Source organism: Thunnus thynnus, chromosome 19, assembly GCF_963924715.1.
Source record: "Thunnus thynnus chromosome 19, fThuThy2.1, whole genome shotgun sequence".
Lineage (NCBI taxonomy): Eukaryota > Metazoa > Chordata > Actinopteri > Scombriformes > Scombridae > Thunnus > Thunnus thynnus.
Window position 1 is genome coordinate 23,907,752 of NC_089535.1, and position 27,944 is coordinate 23,935,695.

General features: G+C 39.4%; 3 protein-coding genes and 1 long non-coding RNA gene across 4 annotated transcripts in view; 2 read left to right on the forward strand and 2 right to left on the reverse strand.

Moving 5' to 3' along the window:
* Positions 1 to 12,163, forward strand: part of arrdc1b (arrestin domain containing 1b) — a 41,514-nt gene extending 29,351 nt beyond the window's left edge. The window contains exons 3-8 of the mRNA XM_067574017.1: positions 1,329 to 1,379; positions 5,258 to 5,412; positions 5,741 to 5,923; positions 6,517 to 6,693; positions 7,344 to 7,797; positions 8,853 to 12,163. Of these exons, the coding sequence (XP_067430118.1) occupies positions 1,329 to 1,379; positions 5,258 to 5,412; positions 5,741 to 5,923; positions 6,517 to 6,693; positions 7,344 to 7,797; positions 8,853 to 8,917 (1,085 nt within the window). The 3' untranslated portion in view covers positions 8,918 to 12,163. The remainder of the gene's footprint in view (positions 1 to 1,328; positions 1,380 to 5,257; positions 5,413 to 5,740; positions 5,924 to 6,516; positions 6,694 to 7,343; positions 7,798 to 8,852) is intronic.
* Positions 3,665 to 5,263, reverse strand: LOC137170563 (uncharacterized). The gene is made up of 2 exons (XR_010924627.1): positions 5,183 to 5,263; positions 3,665 to 4,605 (listed from the first exon to the last, which is right to left on the reverse strand). It is a non-coding gene; the product is annotated as an uncharacterized lncRNA (long non-coding RNA).
* Positions 12,164 to 12,959: 796 nt separating the features above from the next.
* Positions 12,960 to 20,926, forward strand: slc31a2 (solute carrier family 31 member 2). The gene is made up of 4 exons (XM_067574635.1): positions 12,960 to 13,389; positions 18,071 to 18,137; positions 19,026 to 19,254; positions 19,574 to 20,926. Exons 1-4 carry the CDS (start codon positions 13,381 to 13,383, stop codon positions 19,737 to 19,739), a joined length of 471 nt encoding a protein of 156 aa, XP_067430736.1. The 5' UTR covers positions 12,960 to 13,380; the 3' UTR covers positions 19,740 to 20,926.
* Positions 20,927 to 20,945: 19 nt separating this feature from the next.
* The window catches only part of niban2a (niban apoptosis regulator 2a), a 31,652-nt gene continuing 24,653 nt past the window's right edge, over positions 20,946 to 27,944 (reverse strand). Inside the window, exons 10-14 of the mRNA XM_067574631.1 lie at positions 27,136 to 27,291; positions 26,735 to 26,848; positions 26,041 to 26,148; positions 24,930 to 25,041; positions 20,946 to 24,791 (exon numbers count right to left, since the gene is read on the reverse strand). Of these exons, the coding sequence (XP_067430732.1) occupies positions 23,896 to 24,791; positions 24,930 to 25,041; positions 26,041 to 26,148; positions 26,735 to 26,848; positions 27,136 to 27,291 (1,386 nt within the window). The 3' untranslated portion in view covers positions 20,946 to 23,895. The remainder of the gene's footprint in view (positions 24,792 to 24,929; positions 25,042 to 26,040; positions 26,149 to 26,734; positions 26,849 to 27,135; positions 27,292 to 27,944) is intronic.

Sequence of the window (27,944 nt, forward strand, 5' to 3'; positions counted from 1 at the left end):
AAGCTGAGCTCCTATTTTGTGGATACAAATTCTTATTCTGGGAAAAAATGTGTTTGCAGTTTTATTGTTTTCTTCCAAAACACATCTTCATATTTCAAAGCACTTCCTTCCATCCTCAAAATGCCACATGTATTTCTGAAACCCCCCAGTGAATTCTGCTTCAGTTCACTCTGTGTTGTCTGATAACACACAAAGTTTGCAGCCCTCTGCACTGCTGCTTGATAGAACTCCTGTTCATAGCACTTTCTTTCTCGTCTTTCCCTGTATACCTTTTGTTTACGCCAACATCTTTAAAGAATAAGGCTGGAAATATTCTATATGTTTATTATCAACAAATCCCATGAAAAAACAAAACCAACAGTGAACTGATCTACTTACAAGTATTGTCTGTGCATCCAAAGCCTGATATATCTTATTCCTCTGTGCTGTAGAGCTCCATTGTTGTCAAAAAATATTAAAAACACATCAGTGAGCCACACTGTTACACTGGCTGACATATTCCCTCATTAAAATAAACATACACACTGTAGTTTATTTTGTCAATCCCCCACACACACTGTCCTGCTGCTGTAAAAACTCTCTAGAGCAGCAAATATGTATTAATCTGCACCTGAAAATAGTCCCTAACAAGTTTGCTACTGACTTCTATTTGAATAGGTTTGCTAAAAACTACAGTGCCCAGCTGCTTGGGGAAATTGCTGAGCCCCTTTTAAAAATGAAAGAATATATTTATCACACATTTCATAAGATTTATATGTCTTCAGTAGGAACCAGAGGGGTTGGGGCTGAGTGCCACAGACAGGATTGTTGACAATAAAGGAAAATATAGAATAAAGCCAGTCTTATTCTTTAATCTAAAAAGGGCAGACTTGGCACACTGATGCTGACTTGTAGCTGTTGTAACGGTGCAGAAGAGTGCACTCAGAGTCTTGGGTCGATCACTGCTGGTCCCGCTGTGCTTGTAAATCATTGATTAACGTTGCTGAGAAATGCTCCAACTTTGGCAGCTACACATGTAGGCTATTACAGACCCAACAGTTAATCACTTCCTCTGACACTGGCTGATTAGTTTCAGTTGCAAGTTCCGTTAACTATAAAAGACATCTTAGCTCAGCTGTCTTTGAACAACAAAGGCTTGTTGTCTCAGTAACTCCCACTGGTAAAGCAGATGAGCCCCACAGTCACGGCATCACCTGGACAACTGTTTACTAAGGAATATGTGAAGCTAGAATAAACACAAACCCTGAGAATTATCACTGTAGCAGAATTTGCATTTTTTTCTTTTCTTTCTGTCTGATGTGTAACTGATAAACCCTCCTCTTTTACAGGAACTCTGGCAGCTGGCGAACACAATTTCCCTTTCCAGTTTGTCATTCCAGGTGAGTGGAGTGTGGGATTAACCTCAGTGACCTGTTTCACCACATTCCTCTATGTGAAGGGCACACTCTCAGTATCCATAATTGTTTTCTTATGGACCTGCTTTATCAGAAGTCCAGATGACGTCAGTGTAAGGAGTGTGCAGGTGCGATAAACTCTGATAACCTGGGACTTTCCTCAGCATGTGCACTGACAAAATATTTACACCCTTTGTGTCTGACACAAAGCAGACGCGCAGAGATCTGTGATGCCGATGGTATGTGAAGGCTCATAACGTAGTTAATGTTTAAAAGGTATAGGAGGAGCATGCTAATGTGAAGCCTCAGCATCAGCATCATAAAGTCTTTACTCCACGTGACACAAGCACATTCTTCAATCACAAAAAAAAGTACATTTTTTTCTGAAGGCTGGCAAAAAATTACTAAACCATGACTATGCAAATAACACAACGATCAGCTGAACACACTTGGCACCTGTGAGGGCACACACCATGCAGTGTCTGTCTGGTATCTTATACTCTCTCAGGCGTGGGCTGGAGCACAGGGAGGCTTTGGGGTTATTTTTAGTTCCCTCTCCTGTTGTGCAGTCACTGTTTAATTGGTCTTCATGCCCCCATGCTTCGCCCTCCCCTCCTTGCGGGCTCTCTGACTTGAGAGCAACAGCACAGGGCATGTTAACAATCAGCTAGAGATAAGTGGATCATTGGAGAATAAGGTGTCTCCTACTGCCTCCTGCTGGCACTTAAAACAGACTGTCATGCTCTTTTGTGTGCTTAAAAGAGCTGAAGCAAAGCAGGTTTTTAGTAAGTTTAAAGGCAAAATGAGCCAACCTGAGTTTTAACACAGGATTTAAAGAGGTGATGGTGATAATTTGTTTTTTATCACCTTTTTTTTTATCCTCCGTTCAGATATGAAAACATACATTCAGTGCTAGAGAACATCAGGTCTGCCAGAGATCTTAAAGCTTGTTTGTGTGATAGCGTTGGCAACAACAGTTCAATGTTGTTTTTAAGGGAGAAAGAAGAAGAAGAAAGTAGTAAGAGACTTTGATGAAATATGCAAGCTGCAGTGTTTTCTGTAAGTCATACGTACTGAAGAAAGTGTTTCTTGACAAAAGCTGCATAGAAGCCTTCACATCAATAACATACACCTCGTCACCAATTTACCAGGTACACCTAGCCAAAACTAACATAACATAAATACATAATTTAAGAATAAGCCACAACAGTCCACAAAGAGTATTAGCAACTAGTTTGGTATCTGTGTATCTTTGATGGTGTCAGTTTGTTTTGTAAGTCAAAGTCAGTTTCAAGGCTTTACCACCTGACACCAAATAGTACAAGTTAGTGCTTTGGAGAAAATTGTCAATAACAGAGCACACAAATACATTTCTGATGACAAGTCCACATTTTTATTTTATTTGTACATAATTAAATTTTTATGCCTCCCTCCGACACCAGCCGTGGCTGGAGGCATCATGTTTGTCGAGTTGTCTGTCCGTTAGTCCATCCCATTCTTGTGAACGTGATATTTCGGGAACACCTTGAGTGAATTTCTTCAAATTTGGCACAAATGTCCACTTGGACTCAAGGATGAAATGATTAGATTGCGGTGGTCAAAGGTCAAGGTCACTTTGACCTCAAAAAAACACGCTTTTGGGCATATCTCAAGAATTCATATGCTAATTATGATGAAGTGTCACACAAAAGATTTTAATGGTCAAAGGTCAAAGTCACTGTGACCTCACGTCCTTCCCATTCTCTGATGAATGCGATATCTTAGGAATGCCTTGAGGGAATTTCTTCAAATTTGGCACAAACATCCACTTGGATTCAAAGATGAACTGATAAGATTTTGGTGGTCAAAGGTCAAGGTCACTGACCTCATGTACGTCTCATTCTCATGAACGTGATATCTCAGGAACGCATAAAGGGAATTTCATCATGTCTGGCACAAACATCCACTTGGACTCGGGGATGAACAGATTAGAATCTGGTGGTCAAAGGTCAAACTTAATACCTTTTTATTAAATTACTTCAAAGTCTTCACCACAAATATTATGAGTATGGACAGACATGGATGTAATCTTCAACTTGACTAGTTGACAGAGGCATACAACCGCGAGGTGGTATTTCTAGTTCAGATATGTACCATCTTGCTGTTACTTTGAAATTTTCTTTGCATTTGTTTATTTAAAGAAAAAGTTATAATGCAAGCAGAAATGATTAATGTGTTATGAATGTTAGAAGATCAAGGTTGCATGATATCAGTTTTTTTTTTTAGCAAAGCTGTCCTGAAAGGACTAACAGAGCATTTCTTTTAACAAGCCCAGCCCTTTTATCTGAAGTGAAGGCACCAGGTGTTGTTCATTTCTCACTGGGGGAAGAACAAAATTCAAAGAGGAGTGGAAGGTATAGGCTGAGATAAACACAGTACAAGGACATTTAGAGGGATATATAAGGTTAGATGATATGGTGGATGGCCTCATTCCAAAGGGACATGAGTTACAAGTTCAGGAAGAGAGGAGGTAAGAACAAAATAGATGAAAAGGCCATACAATTACTATTAGAGTGTTACTGTATAACTTTGTAGATGAGTCCCTGCACAAATGAACTGAATAACCAGTGAGCAGCTAACTCCATAGCTGAAGATCTCCATATATCCTCCTATCTCACTGCTGATCTTCTGCTGAAATTTTACTGTCAACTGTGATAAATTTCAAAACCTCCATACTGAGCTGGAAGGAGGGTTTTGGGGAACGTAATTGGCTGCTACCCAGTCAGTGTACCGTCAGACAGACTATGTGTGAAATGTGTGACGCCTCTCCTGACCAGCCAGACCTTTTTAAAATCAAAAATATTGTTACCTCCAAGCAGGATTTCTACCCACAACTTATTTCCTATGTGTGTGCGTAACGTTCACTTTTTTAGCCCACTGTTAACCTAGATGTCTTCTGACCTGCAGTCAACAAGTGTTTACATACTCAAGTCCATGCTGAAGAAGAAATTTTAGGGGTTGCTTGTTGAAATTAAGATATGCCCCTGCCATTTTCAGCAGCCACGAGCAGCTCAGCCTGGTGTGTCTCCAGGGAAAGTCAGCCTAGTGCTTCAGTCTGTTGCCAAGCTGTCTGCTACAAGGCGGCAACAGCGTTCTTCTCCTGGTTAATTCTTATTGACAGCAGCAGCAGACTTGTCCCTGCAGCAGCTGCAGGCTGCACCGACATTACCATCTGAATGAGGATCAGGGAACAAAAGGAACACATTAAAATAGTGAGGGTGAGAGAGTGGCTCGGTTTGTATTTTGACAACACATTAATCACCTTTTTCTACATCCTGTTTGGGAATTTATGTGCAGATTGTTTGTCAGAATATCAGAAAACGTTTAGATTCCAATGTATTTTTTTTCCTCTCCTCTGGCTCTGAACATCTCTCTGCTTTTGTCTGTCTGGCTGCTCTCTCCCCAAAAAGATATTTTTATCTCGCTCTTCTTAAATTTCCTGCCCTCCAGCCGTTTCCCTCCCTGTTTCCTTCACTGTCCTTTTCTCGAGTCACAAAAAACAAGGATGAGACAAGAGGTGCAGGAATCGGTCTGAATGGCTCCTTACATCTTCTGACAGCTCTGATAGAAGGACACAGTTTACACCTCTGGAACTAGGGACTAATATAGAAGAAATTCACATAACATTGCTTTTGCTAGCATCACATCCTTAATTTATTAGGAAAAGAACATGCATTAATTGACCGTTCATTCATTGTGGAAATTATTAAATGAATGGGCTTTAGCAGTTAGTATGTAAATCAGTCCACCTGAAATGTCAGCATCTGTCCTCAGTGTCAAACTGATGTGTGTGTTGTCTTCCTGCCTCCTTCCCTCCCCCTCAGTCTCTGTCCCGACTTCATTTGAGGGACCCTTTGGGAAGATTGTTTACCGTGTGAGGGCAGTCATTGACACACCCCGCTTCTCCAAGGACTACAAATCCCAGAAGCCCTTCTACCTACTCAACCTGCTCAACCTCAATGAGGTGCCTGACATTGACGTAAGTTTGATGCACAGATCTGTCTATTTTGTCATAATTTCTCTGCTCATTTTTATTCCTTACAAACTAAAATCTTGCCATTTTGTCTTTTGAAGAGCTGTAATGCATCTCTTTATTTGATTAACCTTTATCTCGGTTTAGGCTTATTTGATTTCATGGAGGAGGATCTTATTCGTTTTTTCTTTACTCCCTTGCACTATTTACCGTTCACTCTCTTCCTGTCATGACTGTCTGAGATCTCTGATACTCTGGAACTGAGCAGGAAAAGATTATCAGCTAATGAGGCAAAGCACAAACAAGCAATTATCCTGTGACTCTGTCTCTGCAGCATTCGAGTTACGCTGTGATCACTAAGAAGTTCAACTACCTCCTGGTGAAGACGGGGACCCTGATGCTGAAAGCTCGCAGTGACCTCAGGGGATACATCCCCGGTCAGGTGATCAAGTTAGCCACTGAGATCCACAACAAGTCTGGGAAGGACACGGGATATGTACTGGCCAGTCTCATACAGGTAGCTGCTGGATTATTGGATATAATTATGGTTTTTATCACCTTTTCTTTTTCTAAATAAGATAACATATTTCCTACAGTAAGTCATCTTTAGAAATATGATTTTGTCTTTATTGGATTTGCAGGTGTTGAGTACAGAACAGGTGCACAGAAAAATGCATTGAGTTGAAAGGACTAAAGAAAATAGATCATAAAATAAAATGTGGAACACAACACTTCTAAACATCATCCCACCTCTTCAACCCACAGACGTGCATCTTCATAGTCTTTGCTGAATCCCAAATACCAGTATGAGCACAGCCAGTGTGAACTGCCCCCTGGAAATTTCCATTTTAGAGGGTATTGACCTTTTAGAGATGTATTATAAATCTCTGCTGGGACTCGGGAGCTTCAAACATAACCATTCATAGAACTAATCCTTTCATGTGGGTGCACATAAAATCTCTATACCCCAAGATAACAGTAATAGAGGTTTCCTTGATCCGTTTCAAAAGAACGTTTTTCCTTGCAATAAGCCAGAGGTGGATGAAGTGGTTGGAAGACACTATCACATCTTTTTATGTCTGGATATGATTTTTTTTTTGTGCACACCAGAAAGTGACCTATAAGACCAAGCGGCCTGTGTTTGACCTGCGGACCATTGCGGAGGTGGAGGGAGCTGGAGTGAAAGCAGGAAAACACGCAGAGTGGAGGGAGCAGATCATCGTCCCTCCTCTTCCTCAGTCAGCGCTGGCCTGCTGTGGCCTCATAGATATCGACTATTTCATTCAGGTCAGTGTGTGTGTGTGTGTGTGTGTGTGTGTTTGTTTCAAACACTATATTATAGCTTTATAAGCTGGCACAACTTATGAGTGTAGACAAAATGATTGAACTTATCCTCTGACTTCCACAGTTCATGGTATTTTGTTGTATTGTTTTTTTACTTGTGCACTTAAAGGACACAAATACCTCTTTGTGAACCAGTGAATTCTTGATGATCCTCACTCATTATAAACTCACTGTAGAGAACTGTGACATAAAGTGATATTATTGAAATATTATAGTGAATATGTACTTGGTGGTTCAGGCTGTTCCTGTTTTCTCTTTTGGATCAACTTTTTTGCAGCTTTGCTTTTTTTCCCTTTTGTCAGCTTTCCAATCACATTTACAAAAGTAAATGTAGAATAACCTAATGATGTTCAGCATTGTGTAAATGTAAACACAGACAAATAAATGTGCTCTAATTTCTTATGCTATGATTTATTTTTTACTTTTAAAAAAAGGCTAAATAATTTCTTTAAACTGGTAAACTGTTTTACAAATAGTATATATTTTAATAAAAACTAAAAACCAATGGTAATGAGCCATAATCATATTGCAGCATAAATGTAAAATCTAATTGAGGCCTGTGCTTTATTCATAAGTCCATGTTTGTGTTACAGGTATCACTAAAATCTCCAGACACAGTCGTCACTCTGCCCATCTACATCGGGAACATCGCTGTCAACTTGTCTCCGTCGAGGCCCATTGCCTCTAGTCCGGACTGCTGCGGTGCGGCCAGCATGGCAGGGGTGACACCCAGCGCCCCACCGGTGGAGGAGGACCTAGGGGAGGGGTTGTGCGCAGGTGGTGTGGCCAGTGAGGAGATTCCCACCAAGAGTCACTCTCAGCAGGATCCCTCAGGTCAGCCGGTCACCATGTCCCCGAGCGCCTTCAGTCACGCCCCCGGCGCAGCGCTGCCTCCCGGCCGCAGACGGCCCGACGCGTCAGCTCCCCTGTTCTGCGTGTCCACCGGGGCTACCATACCTTTCTTTACAGAGGGAAACGTCACTCCTGTCCCCACTTCCTGTTCTCTCATTCTCCCTCCAGAGTACAGCAGCTGGGACTACCCTCACGGTTAGATCTTAATACAATCCTGCACACAAACACATACACAGATGCATGCAGGGACATACAGTAGATGATATCGGTTTTGACTAAATACTCATATGAGTTTGTCATCTTTATCAAAGTTGATGCTTTGAATATCCTTTTTGTTTTTTTTCACCAGAGTCAAATCAAGCAACAAGTTCTCTCTAAAACCAGATACACCCTGGCTGATGTTCTGTCAGCAGTGGACTCTTGTAATAATTTTGTTGTATGTCCTTCCTATTGATAAACCATAATAAGACAAACACAGAAGTAATCTTACAGTCACCTTGCTCAAATCACATATCAAACAATAGTACCACAGAGCTGTGGATGCAAAGTTATGTCACTTTTAACACAGACAAAACCTGTATGTGTGCCCACTCACTGTAATACAATTTTCTAATCATGGAAAAGTCCTGAAAATGCCAAAATTGGCCAAAATGTCCATGAAAACAACCAGGTATCTGTAAATTGTTTCAGATTGCTTTTTGACCTTTCATAAGCACAACATTTATTTATTTATGATGTCCCCAAAATGGCTAGCAGCTGAAATTACAGTTCTGTTGAGGGACGATGTGAAACTGAGACTTTGGGGCTCCAGTTTCTTTGTAACGTTTTAAACACCTTGCTATGGTGAGAGCTGTTAGATGCCCCCCTAGGCTAGTTAGGGAAGACAACTACTTTTAAAATTCAAATGAATGCAAGTGACCAATGACCTGAGGCCACATTTATGAAACAGTGCATAGGATCCATACCAAGAAATGGCGTACTCCAAAAAATGAAAATAAGATTTATAAAACAGTGCAAATGCACATCTGCATGCATTTTCCTTTTTATAAATCACAATCAACTTAGAGCAGTAGATCTTCTTTTATGCAAGAATATGGACAAAAAATGACAGGAACATGCTTTAGATTTTCAGATAGACTGATGAAAGAATGACCTACAGATACTGGTGGAACAGAGGCTAGGAGAAGGTGCAGGACTTTAACTGTATTACTGATTTTACCGTATTTACTTTTTGCCTTTGTGTGTTACAGAGCCCCCGCCCACTTATGAGGAAAGCTGCAGTAGCGCCAACTCCAGTTTCAACAGTAGACAGTAGAGAAGAAGCAGGTGATGAAGCATCATGGCCAAGCCCACCCACACCTGTCTGCACTCGCCTCTGGACAAATCAGGACGGAGAGACGCTGGGTGAAAGAGTGTGGAAGATAACTCAAACCCCAACACTCCAACTCCAACCCAAACACCCCAGAGATTTTTATTTGTCCTCTATGAGTAGAAAAGGGATCATATCTTATATTGAATATAAGAATTTTAATTTCACCTCATGTCCCAACAGGTAGTGTCAGACAGAACGGGAGAACATCACTGTGCCTAAAAGAAATATTTTGAATCATCACACAGCATTTAGAATATTCAGTGATTGGTTGGACCTGATTCTTTCTTGGGGCAGGGTAAAATCCTTTTTTTTTCAATGAATTGTTGCATCTGTGATGCCTTGAAAATGATTTCGGTCTACTGAGGGTCGTGTTTGACAAGACCAAACTTTGGCCTTTTTTGTAGCGCCGTTCCAAATGTGCACTTGTCATCGTGGTCCTTCGCTGTCTGTTTGTGTCTCAGTGTGTCCTCGTCATCAGCGGGGCAGGGTTGTCTTCATGCTGGATATCAAGAGGAGAACTTACAGCCACAGGTCCTAGTCTGTCTGTAAAACTAGTTAAAACCCCTGTGTGTAGGATTTTTCTGCATCTTTAAAATGATTCTGATGGTTTAAGTCTTGGAAGAAATATGAGGCACTGTGTACTACAGCAGCATGTCTTGCTGTCTGCCTCCGTGTATTTATTCAACATACCACTGAAAATCACCACACTTTTTGAATCCTACACAAAGGGGCTTTAAAGTAGGGCTGCAACTAAAGATTATTTTCATCATCGATTCATCTATCGAAATGTTAGAAAATTGTGAAACTTTTCCGATCATTGCTCTTTAAAGCCCAAGATGCAAACCGAAAATGTCTTGTTTTGTCCACAACCCAAATATTTTCAGCTTACTATCATAGAGGACTAAAGCAACCAAAAAATATTCACATTTAAGGAGCCAGAACCAGAAAATTTTGTCATTTTTTGTTAAACGACAAACTATTCATTGATTATTAAAATGGTCGCTGATTCATTTTCTGTTGATCGACTAATCGTTGCAGCTCTACTTTCAAGAGTGTGTCTAAAGGAAACCTCTCAGTTGTGTAACTTGAGACACAAGTAGCAGTAAACACAAAATACAAATGAATGCATTCACACGAAAATAGACATATTTTAAAACTTTTCTATTTATTTCTATGTTTTAATTGACATGAATTAACCAATTGGAATATTTACGCTATTTTGTGTGTTTTTATGCAAAATCATTTATGATGAGTAAATCAAATTCAACAGATGGAAGAGCACTTATACTGACACTCTGAAAAAGTAAATTCTATTAAATATATATATATATTTATGCATATATATTTCACCTCTGTACCGCCACCCTGTGTTGGCTCATAAAACTGAGAGGTTTTGCTTTGACACCAGTTTTGTATTCAGGAGACAGTTTATCTGCAGATGAGATTCATTTTTCCTGCAGCTGGACGTGTAGACTTCAGTACTGACACGGTCTTTCTCTGCCCTCTAGTGGTCAGTACTGTTACAAACTTTATCTCAACTTAGAACTGGAGCCCGACATTATCACCCATGCAAGCTGAAATGCTAAATTGACTCCTTGATTCAGTGGTGCACGAATTAAGATTGGCTGTGTAGACTTAATCTTATTTTCTTGCGACTGTCTGTTCAGCAGAACCGACAAATTGAGATTCATGTTGTTTCAACATCTTTTCAGTCAGTCTGGATGAGATTGTATTTTGTTTTTTCCTCCTGTTTGTTGCCTTAACTTTCTTTATTGTTACATTAATGAGATGAGAATCTTCTAAAATGTCAGTCGGTGCACATGATAAACACACATGTGCACAGCAACACAGCACTTTTGATCATTTGAGTGCGTGGGTTTCTATGAGTGTGCGTGTCTACTGTACATTTTGTGTGTATGAGTGTGTGTCTGTAAAATATAGCTGTACAGCTTTACTTGCTGTTTATTTGGACCAGATGCTAAATTCACCTCAAATCTGTTTTCAGTCAAACAAAACAATTTCCAATTAATTCTAGATTCAAGGTCTCTTATAAATTGTCTGTAAGAAACATTTTTCTTTGCTTGTCTACAAGGGCTGGGTGATCAAACTTTCAGATGAATCAAATTTTTGTTGTATGAGCAAATTGCAATTGAAAACTAAGTTTTTAAACATCAATTTGGTTATTTTATATATGATTTCACATATATGTATTATATCGTATCATATATTGGTAAAAGACAATGTCCTTATTTATATCATGATAATGATTTTAACCATGTCATCCAGCCCTACTGTGTTGTAAAAGCATCAGCACATATTCATTGTCTGTGGGAATGTCTGTCTAATGCCACTGAGGATGTGCTGTACTTAATGTTTGTGTTGCTATTGATGTTTTTATCTTATTTTACCATTATTTTACCAAGTCCAGTTAATTTTTAATTCTGTGAATTGAGAAAAAAAAATCACAGTGCTGGTTTTGGCTTCTTACAAACAATCTTGTTCTGCAGAACTTGTATTCACATCAGCTCTGATATTTCCATCGACAAACTGCTTTTACCATTAGAACCCTGACAGTCACCCTAACTACAATATTCTGGCTCTACATTATTGTGAATGCATGCCTTAAACAATCTGGATCTCCACCGCCCCCCTACAGGAGCCTGTGATGGACATTTCTTTTTTGTCATGGAGGACATCAGGATGTGCTCATGCAGCTCTTTCTGTTTTGTCTCCCGTGGACTGTGCCAAGTGCACTTGATGTATACAAATGTAGCTTTTAAAGGACACTGGACCCTGGACCTGTTAAAATTTGTTTTTATTGTTTTAGAAAATATGTGCAATTCCTCTCATCACCAAGAAGGCTGCAGCAGCAGCAGCAGCAGCAGCAGCTTGGTTCCCTGAAGTCATTTCACGCTGCCTTTATTGTTCCTCATTCTGTTAAGTTCTTCTTCACCAAAAGGTACTATAGCTTTATGAAGCCCCACTTGTTTTGTGCTATTTTTTCATTGTTTCTCCCTCACATATTGATGAGTGGTGTCTGGTTTTGTATTTTTCTACTTGTAAACTGTTTACAGGTGCAGTATGCAGATGCTAATAGTAGCACCTCAATCAGTAAATGTAATATTTCAACCTACAGCGCAGAATCAAAGTTGTACTGTACAGTATAACAATAAAATTATCTGACATGTGTTTTGGTGTCCATGTGCAGTCAGCTTTGTATTTCTGAAATGGGAACATGCCAAAACAGAATATCATGGCAACCATTTATATTTAGTCTCACAAAATAGATTAAATGGTCTATAATTTCTGGAAAATATGTGTTCAACCGAAGGAATCCTCAAATCAAAAGGCGGAAGGGTAAAGATACTGAGAGATTGTACTTTGCATAACACAGATCAGTGGGAGGAGGCCTTTGTCACAGAAGACATGATGATGTGTCATAGAGGGAAAAGTACAGGTGTAAACAATAACATTAATGATAGCTATATCCTATTTAGCGGCTTCAGTTTCAGGGTCCTGGTATTGTGTATGCTGGTTCACTGTCACACTGTCATGGCTCACTGGGACACTTGACTGGAATGGAGCCATTAATGTTATTAGTTATACCTGCATTTTTCCTACAGTTATGAGTCAAAATGTCTGCTATGAAAAAGGCCTATCATCAATATTTTGCAGTTTAAATCCTGTGTGGGACATAGAGCAAGTTAATAATCCCAGATAACATAATTTGTTAAAACAAACATATATTACACAGTATAACAACATAAACAATATTACATATAGAAATTTCAAAAAAAGTAAATATTGATTGCACCTGGTTCGGCTCATTCAAAGATTTACCGCAATCATTTGTTGTTTGTAGGTTGACAAAAGATTTCTAACAGTACGAGTTACAGCGAAAGAGGCCGAAACTCCACGAATGCCTCCCTCGGCTATCTCCGTCTGTCACATGACCCAAGTCGTAGTAAACAATGCTGTATGTGATGCGCATGCGTGTTGTCTTGAGAGAAAATAACAGTAGTGGCTACATTCCTCGGCTAAAGTTAGCCAACTATTGATTTTAATGCTAATGTTTGTCAGTTAGACTTAGCTACACGGACTCTACTCTTTGTTGACGATGAAATTTGGTTTTCTGGACGACTGGAATAGTAATTGAGTCACTATTTCGACTTTATTCGCGGTGGCTGAAAACTCCACTAACCGTCAGCCCTTTGTGTCGGCGTCATTCCGCTACACTGAGAGTCGCTTGGTCAGCTGCGGGAAATAATGTGGTACAGTTGAGAAATGAGTCGTACTTGAGCGCTCTCTAAAAGCAACTGTATCCCGGCTGTGAGCCGCCCATGATGGGGAAACAGAGCCAGTAACCGCTGAGACTGTCGTGTTTGCCTCCGCGCAGCAAGTTCAACATGATGTCTGTAAGTTATGTGTTTATAGTTTGCCACAGCTCAGTATCATAATGTGTTTCTGGAATAAGTTGCTTTGCATTTAATATATTGATGCCTGTTCAAGTGTGGCGTTGAGTAACGTTAAATCAGTGTGTGAGAAAAACAGACGATATGACCCGCATGGAGAAGACCATAATAAGAAGTGAATATCCACAAGTTTTGAGTGAACTGCTGTTAGGTTTTGACCATAGACATTCTACACACAAATATATATATATCTCCACAGAATTTAAACTGCAAAAATATTAATGATAGGCCTTTTTCATAGCAGACATTTTGACTTGTCACAGTGGGAAAAGCGCAGCTGTAACCAATAACATTAATGGCCCCATTCTAGTCAAGTGTTATGCATGCACAATACCAGGACCCTGAAACTGAAACAGCTAGATGGGATATAGCCATCATTAATGTTATTATTTATACCTGACGTTAGTTTTCCTCTTATGACACATCATCATGTCTTCTATGAAAAAGACCTACTCTCACTCATCTATTATACAAAGTACAATCTCTTAATATCTTTACCCTTCACGTTTTGATTTGAGGATTCCTTCAGTTGAACACATATTTCCCAGAAATTATAGACCATTTAATCTATTTTGTGAGAATAACTATAAATGGTTGCCATAATAATGAGTGAATATCAACAAGTTTTGAGTGAACAGCTGTTAGGTTTTGACCATAGACATTATATATATATGTGTGTGTGTTAGGCTGGAGAGTTAGTACACCCCTTGACAAATAACATTCTATTTTCAGCTAACATTTATGCATAGTTACTTTTTATGTCAAACTGAACAAAAAATAAAATAAAAAACATCATTGTGGCATTTGCACCCTATACAGTCAGTACTTAGTAACACTCTCTATGGCAGATATCACAGGTAAAAGTCTTTCAGTTCTTGTATTTGGGCCCATTCCTCCTGTTCTAGTAGTACAATATTCTTGGGTTGTCTTGCATGCACAGCTCTTTTAAGATCTACCCACAGATGTTCAATCATGTTTAAGTCAGGGGACTGTGAGGGACATTCCAAAAGCCTCCACCTGTGCAGTGTTTCCTGTGCCACTGGCTGCAACACAACCCCAAAGTATAATAGATCCACACCCTTGCTTAACAATTGGCAAGGTGTTCTTTTCATGAACTGCTGCTCCTTTTTTTTCCTCCTAACATACTTTTGCTGATTGTGGCTGAAGAGTTCTATTTAACTTGATCAATCCACAGCACTTGTTTCCAAAACACATCAGGCTTCTGTAGATGTTCTGTTGCATACTTCTGACATTGGATTTTATGATGAGGACGCAAATAATGTTTTCCTCTACTGACTCTTCCACGAAGGTCTTGTTTGTGCAAGCATCGCTGCACATTGGAACGGTGCACCACCACTCCTGAGTCTGCTAAATCTTCCTGCAAGTTTTTTCCAGTCAAATGAGGTTTTTGATTTGCCTTTCTGACCAGCATATAAACAGTTCTCTCTCATCTCTCATCTTGACCTCCACAGTTGCCCTAAACCGCTATCTCTTAATTACATTTCGCACTGTGGAAACTGCAAGTTGACAACACTTTGCTATCTTCTTGTAGCCTTCCCCTACATTATAGGCATCAATAACTTTCATTTTCAGAGTCTCACACAGCTGCTTAGAGGAACCCATGGTTGCTGAGTGTTCACATAAGGTTTGAAGAATCAGAATATTTGTAAAGCTTTGAAATTGGCACCAGCTGACATTTCCTAATGACAATTGTTGACATGCTTCAGGCCTAATAAGCTGATTAAGCTCTGAGACCTTTTATAAAAAGAATCTAAGGCTTCAGAACTCTTAGGCTGCCCAAACTCTTGCATACAACAGAACCTCTCACTGCTCGAAAAGATTAACTGTAAAACCTGAAGGCTATGTTTTAAAGAGCCCATTTAACTAGGCCCTCAAATCACATTTTACACTCATAACAGAATTTAATTAATTTAGTCAGTTATGAATCACAGTTTGCATAGGCTCATTAACTGGGACAACATCATTTTGTAAAACAATAACATGTTGTGATCAAATCATCATGATTTGATTCCATTAAAAGTCCATATACTTAGATATAGAGTGATTGTCCTGCCCTACATGTAACCAATTTATATCACACGCACTTCACATGATTCCCTGGCATTTTTCAACGTGAATCTTAGCTTCATATATTTTTTTAATGTGTTATTCCTTTCTTTCAGGCAGCCAGTATAAGAGAGTAAACTTGCATTGAATTGAGAAGCAAAAATCATCAATATTTTTTGGTTAAAATGAGAATTAAGTTAAATGTGCGTAACTCAAGACGCTGCAACATCTTTGCAGGCTGTTTCACAGTCGGCAATGACAAGACCAGCAACCAAAAACGTACAAAGTTATATGCTTGCAAAATGCTTGACTGACATACGTGTGACCTGAAACATGCAAAAAGACACGCAGTCCTTTGAAAGTGTACTGGGAATGTTTGTAGTAGAAGCAGTGCTGTCACGGTTTGCAGTCTCAACATTCACCTGGCAAACAAGTATCAGGTTTTCACAAGCAGCTTGAAAGATAAGCTCACAACGATCACCCTGCCTGGCCTTGACTCAATTTGTTGACTCAAGTTGTCCATATTTGACTTTCTCTGTGGTGTTTTCCAACCGTGTCAAATACTTCCCTTTTCCTCATCACTTTAACGGGACTTTTTTTGCACTGTCCTTCATCTTTTTTGCTTTGACCTTTAACTATTTTTCAATGTCGAAGCTGTTCACGAGTTTGTCAGTTAAAGAAGTTTCTACACATTTGACACCAAAAGAATTGGATTTTAATGGAGCGGATAAAAGTGAAAGTGACATTGAGTTAATGAGGTCACTTTTCTGCAGAAGCCGATTTTCCTCTTTTCCAGCTGACACAGATTTTTAAAGGTTAACTCGATATACCACAATAGGATCTTGTTTTTGTAGGTCATTTTACTCACCAAGTTAATTGCTGAGATCTGAGAACATGGTGTCATCACTGAAAAGAAGCCCAACAGTCAGACGATGAGACAAGTTTCAACCAAACCCCGCTGTTAGACAATCTGTAGGAGAAAACAAAGGAAAACTGTGAAATTATTACCCAATGTGATTACTCATGTTTCTCGCCCCATTGGACTGTTGTAGCGATGTCACTGTGTTAACTTGGTATGTACCATGTTATCATGACTGATAGAAATGAAGCTAAGAAAATAAAAGCCAAGTTATGGAATTACCCTTTGATATTTCATTTGGTCTTTAATTGGACAGTTGAAAGTGAAGTGGGACCAGAAGAGTGTGAGAAAACCTGGTTGGTGTTCCACCTCAGTAGAGCTGCAACAATTAGCTAGTCAATCAATTAGTCAGTCAACAGAGAATAAATCACCAACTATTTTAATAATCATACAATGAAGCTTTGTGTTTTTCTTTGTGTTCCCTGTGATGGGGAAGGACTACATACACATTGTATGCACAGTTGCATCACATAAACTAGAGCTGCAACATAGTTTTTTTTATTAGAAAATGTCAGACAGTTGAGAGAAATGCCTTTGGCTTGCTTCCAAATCCTATATTGATGTCTTCACATTGCTTGTTTTGTCCAGCCAGCAGCTCAAAACACCAAAAAAAATAAAGTAAATCCTCACATTTTAGAAGCTGGGACTGTAATATGTTTGGTGTTTTGCTTGCTAAAGGATTCATGATATATTAGAATTGTTCTGGATAAATATTCTGCGATGGACTAATAGTTTGAGTGTTAACATGGACATCGCAGGTTCCATGTACACCTTCACCAGCGCGCAGCTGGTGAGAGACACTCATGAGCAGACGGGTGGTGAATTAGCAGGGAAGTGGGCTCAGAGAGAGCCTGGCAGGAACCGGGCAGCTGACTTAGGAACACACACACAGACACACACACATACACACACAAACAGTACATTCCTCTGTCAGTCACACATCTACAGCAGCAGGACAGAACAGAGTGTGCTTTTGTGGAACAATACATCCTGCAGTCGAGGTCAAGATCAGCTGAACAGATATTTGTTTGGAACGAGGAGAATTAAATTCTTTTCGTTTTTTAAGGAATCCAAAAATTATATGTTGAACAAAGGAGCTTTTGAGAATAAAGAATCCTGCACATAGAGCGAATTTCCTACAATACAATTGAGAAACAGAAGAGGAAGAACATCTCTTCTCCCAGGATTGTTTAGTTTGCCTCAGACAAAAAAAACACCACTTCCATAGAGTATTTTATGTCTTTATTTTCCCTTATTCAAACTGCTTATTTTACTGTTCTTTTATGATGCCTTATCAGCCTGTCTGTTATTTTAAAATGTAAACCTTTTTTTTATGAGGAGTGCTTTTTATTATAACGTGAGTCTGGGCGGGTTTGTTAGATGTGTAATCAAAGACGTTTTGAGTCGCTGCCCCAGAAAATGAAGGAGAGGACTGATCAGAGAGCAGTGCAGCAAGTTCACAGGCTTGGATGACTGATCTTAAAGGGAAGGAGGATGATGTCAGTGTTGTTGTAACACCTGGTCCTGCATTAATTATGTCTCTCGGAATTGGAAAGGTGCCTTTAAAGTAAATGACAGTCTACTTGAAGATCAACAGAGGTTTAGAGGTTATAATTTGTCTCTTGTTTTTTCTTTTAGATGACTTTTGGGGTGTCAAGTAGCGTGACGCTGCTGTTTGACTTCTGGGATGTACATGGACCTGCAGGTAAGCTGCCAAGTGAAGAGTAGCACCTTCACTTCAGAGGAAAAATTGACTGCTCACTGTGAGATGTTGACTGGTAGTGGTAACTCCTTAGAACCAGTTCATCTGGTTAAAACATACTGTACACATTTCTCTGTCTTGATGGTTCATGTTACATTTATATAACATTGCATCACACCCAACAAAGATGCAGGTGCATTTTTTTAAAGGAGTACTCCACTGAAAGCTTGTATTTTGAGCATCAAATACTCACCTGGAAGCCGGCTCTAAAAGGTTTAAAGCTTGCTCCTCTGTGGAGGACAGCAGCTGTAGTCAGATTGGATTCAGGACAGTTACAGTGGTTTAAAACACTGGGCCAGTGTAGCAGCGAAAAACATATCAAAAAACCTGTAGCGTGATCCACTTGTCTGCTGTCCATCCACCTGCTCAGTATGGGAGCCTGACTGAGATTTTTGAGGCTGAAAATTTACCAGTACTCATTTTTTCAACCTAAATGCATAAGAAATACACGTCTTTGACAAGGATCCATTAAACTTGGTTGTTAAAGAATTGAATATACAATATGTGTATATGTTGATACATCTCTGTTTATCGCTATTGCTGAGAACTGCAGTGTATTGGTCAGGCTCTGCTCAATATCTTGCAAATACTCATATTTACAGCTAAAACTGTTTCCATCTGTCAGAAAAGGCAGTTGCACCAAAAAAGAAGCTGTGTGTTTAGACATATTTATGTATTTAGACACATGTATTTGGAACATAGGCAACCCAATAAATGGGCAGAGGAAAAGTGGATTAAGCAGCAGGAATGTTTTGAAAATTTGACAATGCATTTTAAAACACTTTTATAATACAGTCATGTGTTGTATCTTGTGCATTAATTGTGTCTCAGGTATGGTGCTGTCGGTGTTTGTGGTGTTGCTGCTGACGGTTTTCTACGAGGTGCTCAAAGTGTGGAGGGTGTGGCTGAGCAGTTGCTCCAAGCTGGCTGAGCCACAGCCTCTGTGCGCCGTCCCTCCGTCCTACCGCACCGATAGCAGTTCCGTGCTGGAAAGCAGCCCCTCTGAATCCTCGCTGACCCCCATGGATTCACCAGCTCCCACTCCAAGCACCAGGAACAGGTCAGGGTCTTTGAAAGCAGATCCTTCAGAAAACCAACCCAAAATCCTAAAAGAGTTGAATTCTTTGTGCTTTTTTGGCCCCTATTAACCACTTTGATGTTTATTCAAACGAACATGTAGAGTTTGGTGATTTCTCTGAGTGTTGCTGACCTCGCTTTCTGTTAAGTGTCAACTATTCTGTCGTAATGATTGATAACCAAAAATAATATATAACACAAGCAAAATATAACATCTCAAACACCTTGACAGACTGAATGTGCACTATTTTGATCGATATAATTTATTTGAGGTGATGATTTCTCTGTTTCCTCGTCCTCAGCTGGTTGCTGCACGGTATCCAGACGGTGCTCCACATGCTGCAGGTGTCTCTGGGCTACATGCTGATGCTGTGCGTCATGTCCTACAACACGTGGATCTTCCTTGGGGTCATCGTGGGCTCTGTGCTCGGCTATTTCATCTCTTTCCCTCTGCTGGGTCAGATGTGACGGTATGGACAGAGATCAAAGACGGCTCGTTTTTGGTCTCTTGAGACGGAGGGATCGCGTGTCCTGGAATCTAAATGGAAAACTACTTGAGGGACTAATTTCTGTGTGTTGTTTTGCAGCTCTGAGTAGGCAACAGTTAGCATTTGGGAAAATGATAACACTGTGGGAGCATGAAAAGGCAAACTCCCTATCTGCCACGCTAACGCACAAAACTCATGTGGATGTGGAAGCTGACTATTTGAAAGACAAAATCTTTCTCATCGCCCGTCACCTGTTTCAGTCTTTGATCTCTGATTTCTCGGTTATACATTTCACACACTTTAACTACATGACGCACAAAATTTGAACATTTGACCTCAACCATAGGGATGCATATTATTTCATTATTATTATTATTAGCTGGTTCTTCTGTGTTAAAGGGACATCATGCTCAGTTTCTGAGGCATAGCCTCATTTCTGTAATCAAGAACTCAAGCAAGCGCTTGTAAAAATGCTTGTGAAAAATGTTTATAGTCTACGAGGGGAGGAATGCTTGCTTTCAACTCTTGTCTTTTATTTATCCCAAAACAATCTACATTAAAGAGATGAAATGCATTTGTATCGTCCACAGTAGTAGTAGATACAGTAAGTAGTCATCCATAGCTCTGGGAATTTCCAATTATGATTTTATGTTTTTGTGGTCAACACTGACCGATATTGATAGCTACTACACAGTTCACTGTATTTTAGGAGTAATGACACTACAGGTGATTCAGAGATGAGATCTCTGACAATGTTGATAAAACGCATCCAATTATCTGTGTTTTGCAGTGTTTTGGAGTGAAACCTAAAAGCAGAATAGCACTTTAGAGATTTACTGTCAGAGGTCATAAGACAGTTTGAGGAACTGACTCAATCATATGATTTTGGCTTGTAAACTTCTGTGATGTGTCATCTAACCGACCAGTCATTCTCACATGCCTATCAGGGGAAGGTAAAAGTCGGTCATGTGGTTCTGTGGTAATCATTTACACACCACAAACCTGCAAAGAAAAACATGTTTGAGTGCCTTGCAATTGAAATTTCATGTGTTTTCTGAGTATTTTAAACTCTATTTTTAACTGATTCTGACTATGAAAAACAATATTCAAATATGTGTAATTTTCTCAGTGATGATTTTCTGTCAAGTAATAAAAATCTTGAAAGACTTTGATGACAATAATAAAGAATAGTTGATGAAACAATTTTATTCATCCATATATTTTTGAAATATATTTCAGGACGACAAAAGACTAAACATACAAATCAAAGAGAGCTGTTGACAACAACCACACAGAGGTTTTATAATAAATAAACAGGAGAAGGTGACAGTGGTCCTCCATTGGAAGTTATGGATGTATAGGTCTAAAGGCAGCAAACTTAACAGTTGAGACAAATGTGCCTTGCATACAGTGGCAGTAGGTGATTTTACAACAGGGGAAAATGCAAGGGGATTCTCAGCATTTAAGATAAAATTCTAACTTGTCCTGTTGACTACAGATGATAGAGAAGTGAAAATAATTCACCCTTTTAGAGTATGTGATGCTGACAACAAAAATATAGTAAAACTTTATTTTACAAGTTATTAAGTTTCGTAGAATTTCTTAGAAAGAAACTGATTCGTAACTGCAAATTCACAGGAAGGTTCCTGGAAAGGACGTTTGGTACAAATTATAATTGGGAGACATAAAATGATATGCATGTACCTAAAATTGTCATTCTGTCTCTCCATGTTGTAATTGTGCTACAGTTACCTCTGTGTACAACACCTATTATAATTCATGTCTGTCTGTCCTGGAGGAGAGATCCTTCTCAGCCATGCTAGCAGAGTGGCTCTAGGGACAGCAATGCCAGTCAATATGTCCATCAGTCAGTTTGGTCCAGACTGAAATATGTCAACAGTTTTGATGGATTGCTATGAAATTTGTACAGATATTCATGGTTCCTTAAGGATGAGTCCTAGTGACTTTGTTTACCCTGTGGCCTTTTTAGTGCCACCTGCAGGTCAAAGTTTTCACTTGTTCTCTGAAATATCTCAACATCTTAATGAATTAGCACAAAATTTACAGTTTCCAGATGATAAATCCTACTGGCTTTGGTGATCTACTGACCTTTTCTCTAGCTCCATCAAGAGGTTCACAGTTTTTTGTATTTTTTGTGACATATCTCACACATTCATGTTCCCCTCAGGATGAATTGTAATCACTTCAGTGATCCCTTAACTTTTCATTTACATTTTAGCTTGTCAAATACTTTGATTTAGAACGGAATGGAAACAGACTTTCAAAATCTTTGTGTTTAACACTAATAAGTATATGTTAGCATGCTAACACGCTAAAGTTAGATGGTGAACAAGGTAATTATTATACCTGCTTAGCATCAGCATGTTAGCATTGTCATAGTGAGCATGTTTGCATGCTAACTTCATTTGGTGAAGTCTTGCCTTATCTGAATTGATATAGGATATAGGTTGCTATCTGTTGTGCAGACTGTAAAGCTTTTAGGCAAATTTGTGATTTATGATTTAGGGATATCTAAATAAAACTGACTTGACAAAACAGTGTTCAACTGGTAAACTTATAAATAATTCCAATTAATTGTTAGTGTAACCTACAGTAGAGAGCTTTTAGTTAGTTTGCTGAACATGCAAAAATGCAAGATTTGTGAACAGCCGAGCATACAATGTGGAGCATCTCTTTCAAGAAAACAACTGCTGATAAACGCAACACAACTACTGAAAGTCAAATAACTGTGTCAGATCTTTCCTCTTTTCTTTCTTTTTTTTTCTTTTTTTTGGTTTCATTTTCCCTATATTTAGTACCAACTTACATACATGTCGTTCTCTCCTGGAAACTTCCTAGGAAACTATACAGACATGTAGATTAAAGCATTACCAAAAAATGTCCATGTTAATTGTAGGTTTGACAAGCAGTTTGTTATATACTGATGTATTTCAGGAATAAAGTAACATTTCCTGGATGTATCAAACATTTGTGTCCCCTTAATTAGTAAGATGAATATAAACAAATGTCTTCACAAGGATAAGTATCAGAAAATATGTTTAGACTTCCTTGTGATTTAGGTGAATTGACCCTTTAACCCAGATTAGAACATTTAAATAAAATAAAATGTTAAATAGACATTGTCATATCTGTTTAATGTATTTACAATGAAGTTGAAGAAAAAATATCAGTGATATTTGAACATCATCACCAGAAGCCACTATTAAGATTCCCCCAAATAACTATGAAGAGGGCTTCATCTGATTAAAAGGTTCATCAAAATCCTACAAATTAGAGAACCATTATTTACTGTATCTTGGCCTTCTACACCCACAGGCAAAGACAAGAAATTTAGTTTGTTTTCCTCCACAGATGTAAAACTAACAATAACATCTTACTTTTTTGTTTTTTCGCAGTTTGAACTGAAACACATTGAAACATTAAGGCCATTTGCTACTATAAGAAATGCTCACAAAGTAAACAAATTGCATATTTAAAAACTTACATTTTACAAAAATAGATACCAGTATTTGAAAAATTTGTAGTTAAAATACACAAAAATCCAGACACAACAACTGGAGGCTGATATAGCACCCCCTGCTGTCAAGTAGAGGCTGTGACTTTTAGAGGATCCATTCACCAGCAGTAGAGTTAAAGGCTGCATCTATAGTATATTTGACTATATAAATGTGAGAGATATTGAGAAAAAACATTGGCCTGATTTCCTGTTGTGTTCACAACATTAAATTAACAAATAACTTAAATTTAGTTCCTCTCTTATTGTGTGTGGATTATCATTTAAGATCCCTTCTGATTCATATAAATGAGATACAGTACCAGTCAAAAGTTGTACTGTATATTGAATTCAGTGTCATACACAAAATATGAAGAAAACTTGCATTGAGTTACATTAAGCTGCATAAAGAAGAACCAATCACCAAAGAAATGTCTCTAGTCTAGGAGAGGATGGAAGAATTGGTTTTATAGTGCTCGATATCAACAACAATAAAGAAAAGGCAACGCTTCAAATGAAACCCTTAAATACAATCCTTATTGTACAATCCTTACTTCTCTCCCATCACATGTGATGCACACTGCTGTTTTCTCTCCAAGTGCATGAGCAGATAATTGTCTTCTTACGCTAAAACCACCTCCACCTCTACAGGGTCAACGATTTTGTCCTCTCCATTCAGACCGTTTGTGACAGGCTGAGGCTTACCTTCTTCCAGTCCCTCATTGGACGGTGACTGGAAGCCGCTATCATCATGCAGGCGAGAGTCTGTAGCCAATGGTGGCTTTGGTGATGACTCAGAATCTGACTCTGCAGCACAAACCTCAGCAATCCGTTCACTGTCACGTTCTTGTATCTCCATTTCCTGGATGGCATTCTTAATTGCTTCTTCCTCTTGATGCTCCTTATCAGCTTCCTGCTTCTTGCTTCCTACCAGCTGCTGGAGGATTGTCTGCGGGGACGTCTTGTTTTGTGGAGACTTCCTGGGGACGTCCTCCACCAGTGTGGTGACATGTGTCACATCCTCCTGCACCCCATCGTCCAGGGTGATGGTGGCGGTGCTCATCTCCATCCCGTTGGTCATGTCGCTCTGGTTCTCCTTTGACACTGGCAGCACTACCTCAACCACCGGATTGATCAGGTCCCTGATTTCATTTACACTATCAGGAGACTTGGGATCCTCAGGCAGGTCTGAGTCCTCCTCATCGTCCTCTCTGCTGTCACACATCTCAGGATCCTCCTCAGGGATAAGCTCCACACCTGGAACCTCCAGACAGGACTCATAGGGCAGAGGAACCCCTTCCAGCTGGATCATGGACACAACCTGCCTGCGTCTTCTCCCAGAACCCCCTCCTTCAAGACCGCCACCGAACGAATCCTCTGGCTCATTGCCTCCAAATTTGGTGGCCCAGTCCACTGGAGGGGTTTCTCCGAGCAGGTGCAGGTTGGGGTCACTGTTGGTCAGAATGATGCTGTCCCTGTAGAGATTGTGTCGCCTCTGGACAGCTGCCTCCTTCACAGCTGAATACAGAAAAGAAAAAGAGAGTCACTGTGTTAGCAAATAAGTTAGATCATGTAATTTGACACGACATTGCTAACTACCACTACTAACGCCATGGGCACAGTCATTTCAACATCTTAATGTTTATTGTCCCTCACCCATCATTATGTCCTTGGTGACAGAGTGCAGCACCACCTCCTCAAACATATTTTCCACCAACAGAAAACGGGAGAAGTCCTCGAAGATTAGCTCTTTAAAGCGAGGCAGCTCCTGGAGGGGAAAGGGACAGAGAAGAGGTTCATAAAGCTTTCAGCATTCAATACTCACATTTCAGTTAACGACTTATTGGATTTAATGTTTCTGATCCCCTCAGTTAGCATTCATCTCTGGCCACACCTGCAAGTGTTTTCAGGGAAAGAAGACAAGGTAGTTGAATCATAGTCATACTCACCCACCGGCCAGTGATGCATGCTGATTGAAGGAATCACAAACATTAAATGTAAATGTTTTTAAATGTCAACTAATATGTAGGCACTGATTCAGATGCAGTAGACAGCAATATTAATGAGAAGTATTACTTCTATTTGTATGTGCATATGTTGCATTGCTAATGTTTTTGTTGCAAAATTGCAAACATTTTGTTGTGGGTCAAAAATTAAAAGAAGGCAAAACCACCAAATCGTTCATATATTCTTTGCAGTCAGACTGGTTGCATTTTTCAGCAAACTCAGGAAAGCAGAAAGTATGATCTCATTTTAGGGCCAAAAATGCAGCACAGCATACTAATAATAACGTGAAAAATCCCCTAAACAAAGTCTGTCAATTAGAAACACAATTGCTGCAAATGAGGGAATTGTCGTTAAATCAGATTTTTCTCTTGCCCTATGTTTCTTGTACTGCTGTTCTTAGTGGTGATACTTTCTCTTGTGAATTTTGACACTTTTTAAATTTTGCTGTTGGAACAACTCAGTGGGTCCTGTTAGCTATAGCAAGCCACTGAGCCATTTATTTATTTTTTTCCTCACTGAAAGTTAAATTACATTTTACTCATGGCTTTGGTTTCTGGGCTAAAATAGAAAGAAAGAAAGGTGGGACTGAATTTCAGAGTACTGTCACTCTTTCATTGTTGGAAAGAGTAATTAGAATTAGAATATATATATAAGTATAAGTATAAGGTGTATGTGTATATATACTATAAAGCATTCAATATGAAGAGATTATAAAATGAAAAAGGGGTAAGTAAAGTGAGCTGAGTTTGGTGCCACTCACAGGTGAGCAGGATGGCGAGAGCTGCTGCAGCATGTATGGGATGATGATCTGCAGCAGAGCCTCTCTGAAGAACTTCTTGCGCACTGTGCTGCTGTCATAATCATATTTCTGACAGGGAAAGACCAGAAACACAGACAGTAGAGATTACTTAATCATAATAGCTCTTCTACTCACTGCACAAACCATATTTACCTTAGCAAAAAACACCTTTTAACATTTCATTCTGCTTCAGCTGTAACCTCAGGTTCCCTCTGAAGATTAATAAAATATACATCCACATGCTGCCTGTCTAAATGAACCTCAAAAAGACTCCTACTGGTGAGTTTTCTGAGTTACTTTGCCCAGATCAAGTCATATAGAAACATGTCATCAGAACAGGCTCATAAGGGAATATCCACATTTAAAAATTATTTTCAGTGTTGTGAGTACCACAATAAACCTTGAGGCAGAAACCTCACTGGCATACTGCCTCAAAATAAATCCATCTGCACGGCAAGCTATCACCAAGGGTAGGTGAAAAATATGTTTTCTGTAAATTAAACCTAATTAGGATTAGGTGTTTTATAGTATTATTGTGATTAATGTGCTGTGACTAAAATAGTGAAAACATTTGTATCAAGTTACACTCTTTACAGTCATCCTTTATCCACCTATCTACTACATTACTTCTCTGTCTTTAATTTCTCTGATTTACCTTGAGAACCCTGTCCTGGCATCGCTGGATGGCCTTGCACATGTCGTCTTCTCCCTGGGCATCCAAAGACTGGTGGAGCAGCTGCTCAAATGTGTACACGGCATTGTCCATTTGCTGCCAAAATGAAAACAAATTATAAAGTAGCACAAAGACACAGATCAATGCAGACAGTGATGATAAACCACAGCTCTGCTTTAGCTCACGGTATTTCTTTACAAAATGTCATTCTCTATTTGTCCAGCAGATGGAAGTAGAGACTTCACCACAGACGAGACAGGTTGCTGGGGTGAGCTGTCTTACTAGGAATCAGCAAGTCTGTTTTTAAGCCATTTAGACATTGCTTTATGATTTGCTGACTCAGATATATAATTATTACACAGAGAAAGGCTGTGACAACTCACCTCCCTCATGAGGATCTGAGCCCTGCTGACGAACACTGAGGGGCTGGAGACGTCGAACCTCTGCTGCAGCCCCTCCAGATTGAGCTGCTCCACCTTCTCGTAGCAGCTCTGCATTTTCACAGGGTGGAATGCGAGCATGGACAGCCTCTCCATGTGCTGAGAGGGAAGACGCATAGAGGAGGGCAACAGTGAGCAAAATGGTAGGGCAGCTGAGGACACTCCCTGACTTTTAATTAAAGACCAGCACTAATGTGACCGAGGCGTCCACTAACACACAGTTTCTTTGCATGCTCTCTAATTCTCCTTTTATTGTAACCAAAAGTCAGACAATACTCTTAACATTCACAAATTATCAGCTTAACCATATTCTCCTGCTAAATTAAGTCTTTACTGGAGTGCCTAACATCCACTTAGAGCTGTCTAATTCATGCAAAGGGATTTTGTTTAAGAAAAGCAGCACATCTAACAGATGTGGGGAAAAAATGGCTTTTCTTGGGTCACACCAAAATGGGTTTCTTGTTACAACTGATGCCACAACTAATACCCATTTAAGCTGCATTAATCAATATTTTTATGATAACACAAAATCAAATTTTAATAACACAAAATGAAATGACTGTGTAATGTGACAGGGGATCACAGTGATGAACCCACAGAAAATTCCCACCAACTCTGCAGCTCTAGGAAGCTTTTTAGCCTCTTTTAGCTCTTTGTTTTGATTTTACAGCAGATATGCTGTATGGTACAGTCTCAGCAGTCAGAAGTAGCAGGCAGCTGTTTTCAACAAACAAGCTCTGATAAACCTACTG

Excerpts from the sequence above, each read along its gene's own strand:
- slc31a2 (XM_067574635.1), top strand. Across the intron at positions 18,138-19,025 it reads GGATGTACATGGACCTGCAG|GTATGGTGCTGTCGGTGTTT; the intron begins GTAAGCTGCCAA and ends ATTGTGTCTCAG. Across the intron at positions 19,255-19,573 it reads ACTCCAAGCACCAGGAACAG|CTGGTTGCTGCACGGTATCC; the intron begins GTCAGGGTCTTT and ends CCTCGTCCTCAG.